General features: G+C 39.9%; 1 protein-coding gene across 1 annotated transcript; it reads left to right on the top strand.

Annotated features, from left to right (window-relative positions):
* Positions 1-297: 297 nt before the first annotated feature.
* LOC138312424 (ribonuclease Y-like) lies at positions 298-930 on the top strand. Its single transcript, XM_069253303.1, has one exon. It carries the CDS (start codon positions 298-300, stop codon positions 928-930), a length of 633 nt encoding a protein of 210 aa, XP_069109404.1.
* The last annotated feature ends 259 nt before the right edge of the window (positions 931-1,189 follow it).

The raw sequence follows: 1,189 nt of genomic DNA, 5'->3' as shown, positions 1-1,189 counted from the left end.
AGACGGATAACTTCTACGAAAAGACTGTAGCATCAAGACTGTTGGACACCCATAGTAAAATGTGATCATACAGATTCAAGAAAAAGTATATATCTTTTTCAATATTTGGAAAAGATTGTTGTGATATCTACCTGAGTTCTCCATGCTTCACTGAACACCTCTTGTAGAGACCATCGCCACCAGGCAGTAATTACGTGTACGTACATTTATACTTTATTCATATTCTGCACGTGTATTTGAACTCTGTGTAAAACTTATGCGTCTCCAAACTGAACATGTCGAGTCACAAGAAAACGAATGCTGGACAAAACAACAAGTCGAAAACAGGTACGGAGCGGCGACAATCGACTCTCAGTCTATCAGGTTTCTGCTGATGAGAAATTGGAACATATTTATCAGACTTTGGCCACTCTCATGACTAAGGACGATTTAGTGTTCCAAATGAACAAACTAAGAGAAGAAATAGGAGAGGAAAATAGAGAAATGGTTCAACGACTTGAATGCCGAGTATTTGAGCTAGAGACAGAAAACGACAAACTTCGAGACACAATCGAACAGCTTGAAAATAGTGTGGAACTATCGGTTGAAAGAATTGTGCAGCTCACATTAAAAGACAACTCATTGGAACAGCAAGGAAGAAAAAATTCCGTGCGAATCGTCGGCCTGCCGAACGACCGAAATGAGACTGCAGAAGCCTGCATAGACAAGTGTGCGAAATTCTTCAGAGATTATCTGAATGTGGATATTGAATCCACAGATATAGACATTGCACACAGACTTGGCCCACAATCCACCATATGTAAGTTCACAAGAAGGATAAAAAAGTTCGAAGTTCTGAAGGCGCGAAGAAATCTGAAAGGAAAGAAGATATCTATTTTCGAGGACCTAACACAGGAAACCAGAGAATCCTTAAACGTGCATACGACCTAGACTGTGTGGAAAATACTTGGTCTGTAGATGGTAAACTTTTCGCGAAACTTAAAGGAAAAGAGACTATACGCAGGATCTCGATGAACACGGTTCTAACGGACGAGTACCTATTAGACGACGGGAACATTGTTTCGCGTTCGGGCAACGAGAATTAGTGTGAGAAATAAAGGACTCAAACACTCATCTTACGTGAGTATACATGTACTTGACGATACACGAACTGTAAATTCATTCAAAGAACTTTTTTCGTCTTCTATTT

Source organism: Argopecten irradians, unplaced genomic scaffold, assembly GCF_041381155.1.
Source record: "Argopecten irradians isolate NY unplaced genomic scaffold, Ai_NY scaffold_0314, whole genome shotgun sequence".
Lineage (NCBI taxonomy): Eukaryota > Metazoa > Mollusca > Bivalvia > Pectinida > Pectinidae > Argopecten > Argopecten irradians.
This window is presented reverse-complemented; position numbering and strand designations above follow the sequence as displayed.

Coding starts and splice junctions, on each gene's coding strand:
- LOC138312424 (XM_069253303.1), top strand. CDS start 298: ATGCTGGACAAAACAACAAGTCGAAAACAGGTACGGAGCGGCGACAAT.